This window comes from Apis dorsata, unplaced genomic scaffold (assembly GCF_000469605.1).
Source record: "Apis dorsata unplaced genomic scaffold, Apis dorsata 1.3 scaffold_44, whole genome shotgun sequence".
Lineage (NCBI taxonomy): Eukaryota > Metazoa > Arthropoda > Insecta > Hymenoptera > Apidae > Apis > Apis dorsata.
Genome location: NW_006263346.1, coordinates 2,156,068 through 2,158,561, shown reverse-complemented (window position 1 = coordinate 2,158,561; position 2,494 = coordinate 2,156,068). Strand labels below are relative to the sequence as shown.

At 36.6% G+C, this 2,494-nt stretch overlaps 1 protein-coding gene across 18 annotated transcripts in view; it reads left to right on the top strand.

Annotated features, from left to right (window-relative positions):
• The window catches only part of LOC102676760 (protein unc-13 homolog B), a 352,205-nt gene that overhangs the window by 58,444 nt on the left and 291,267 nt on the right, over positions 1-2,494 (top strand). For 16 of the 18 annotated variants that reach the window (XM_031514136.1, XM_031514142.1, XM_006608811.2 and 13 more), the window contains one exon: positions 929-1,052. In XM_031514136.1, the coding sequence (XP_031369996.1) occupies positions 929-1,052 (124 nt within the window). Of the gene's footprint in view, positions 1-924; positions 1,053-2,494 lie in introns of all 18 variants that reach the window. The other 2 variants (XM_006608816.2, XM_031514174.1) reach the window with 1 other exon arrangement.

The window sequence follows — 2,494 nt, the reverse complement described above, 5'->3', positions numbered from 1 at the left end:
CATCGATTGATATTCGCGCCTCCGACCTGATTCACGGGCCCGCGACACCGTCGGCTGCGTTAGAATTTAGATGGGTGCATTACGGGGGAATTTAGCGCGCTCGAAACACCTCCCTGTATTAACGATCGTTTGTTTATTATACCGTGCATGTGTCGCATTGAATCCGCGTTAAATGGTTTTCGGGCATTGGGGGAGAAAGGCAGGGAGGGAGGGAGGGGGAAAGGGGAGTTGAAACGGCCACGGATTTTGGATTCGTGCGAATCTAGAGGATGGGAGGGGTGCGAAAGAATTGTATATCTGGTGGAGAGGAATTAATACGTTGTGGAGCTAACCAAGGTATACACGATGAAAGGTAAACGCAAAATTAAATCTGACGTGAATCAACGTAATAACGTATCGCATCTATCGTGTGAAGCGTGGAGGAAGGACGGGTACGTAAAATTGTACGAGGGTGTATCATCATCATCATCAGAGAATCGAGTGACTGAATTAAATGTTATATAGAAAATTGCATCAATGATGGGTAAACAGATTTGTTTGAATATTCGAAAAGAAAACAACAAAATAAAAATTTTATTTTTATTATAATATACCATAAGGAAGAATTGTGCGAATTAATTTTCATTTTCAAACTTTTTTTTAATAAGAATCAAGAAACTCGGGTTTCTACGTGTATTTTAATTAATTGTTACACATTCCTAGCCTGTAAATGCTTTTATCGCTCATTGTATGCGTACGTGCATAGAATTGTATCGCGCATAAAGAGCTTTCTATATGTATATATATATACTCTACGAAAATTCAAGAGAACGTAGAGATACGTGGAAATTGAATTCTATTCTTGATGCTTGATGCTTGATTTTGCATCTCTTTTAATCTATTCGATTATGATGGAATCTCTCGCTAATCTTTTGTTATCTTTTTTCAGGAGGGTTCCGGACAATGGGTCAGCCTCGACTTGGAGCTCGAGATGAGAGGTGCCGAGATCATCGGCACGAAAAAGCCAACTGGCCATTCGCTTCTCATAGACTGCCGTTTGGAGCTTCCGTTCGGTAAGTCAGCAGAAAATTTTTCCTTCTATTCGGTGTAAAACAGTGGTGGAAGCATGTCTGTCGAATGTAAGCGTACGTGTCCGCGGGCGTATATATATATAATATATATATAATATATATATCTATATGTATATATATGTACCCACATACAGATAAATGAATAGAAAATTGGAATGATAATGGGACCGATTGTTAAAATATAATTGGAACAGCGAATACATATATATGAAAATAAATAAAATGGAGTGGAATTGAATTAAATGAAAAAAAAAAAAAAATGAAAAAGGAAAGGAGAATAAAGAACGGACACTTTGTATCTTTGAAATGGAAAATATTTTCTCGGGTGTATCCTCTTCGAATTGCAAATAGGCCGTAGTTTTCGATCAACGTTTAATAACCATTAAAGACGTAGCATTGGAAATCCTTAACGGTTCATTCTGTTTTCCCCGATAAATCGATTCTATCTTTCAATCTCTATTATTCCAATCTGTTTTAAGATTTCCACAAGAAAGGAAAGAAACAGAGTGAGAGGGAGAGATAGAGAGAGAGGGAGAGAGAGAAAGAGAGAGAGAGAGAGAGTTCAATCGAGTCGAAATAATCAAACGTTGTTTGTTTGTAAATTTGAAGTTGCCTGTCGTGGCATCGTTTTACAATTCAAAGCGGAGAGAGAGAATAATCGTTAATGCAATTTTTTCGTTATTGTTGTCGGGGATTGAATCGTTCGAAATAACGTCGGGAATCGGCCTCTCGAAATGAAAAAAAAATTTATCGTTATTTTATAATTATTGCCATCCCAAATGGCTGAATTGTTTTATTAGTCGACATTTTCGTTGGATTAAAAACGACGAACGGAAGTGAACGGCGTTTTACGATTACAGTCGATGATTAAAAATATCCCGTTCATTTAACGGCCTGTATCTAATTTGTTTTACTTCAAAAATCGTGAATCCAGAGATCAAGGATACAATTTACGCGAATCTTTTAAATTTACTTGCTATAAAAATATTTACAGGCTGGATCCTGTAATGTGACCATCTTGATTACTTTTTCATCAATTAAACTCGAACTTGTATTTCCTTTTTTTCCCAATACTTGATTAAGATTAATAAATAATTTGAAGATCCTTCGAACGAAACAAATATCTATCGATCCGTTAATAATACAACATGGAACGAAACAATGAATGAAAATAATCAAGGTGTTCGCATTAAATAATCCACCCTGTATATACCGTCTATTCGATCCGATACGAGAAACAAACAAACAAACAAACAAACAAACAAAAAAAAGGGAACAATAAAAAAAAACTACTACCAATGCAATATCGATGTTCCCCGAATTCACGTTCACGTTCATATCGTTTTCTATTCATTTATCGATCTTGCCCACCCCCTTACGAGCTAAGACCTTACGAACCGTCATCATGGTGCACGCAATATGCG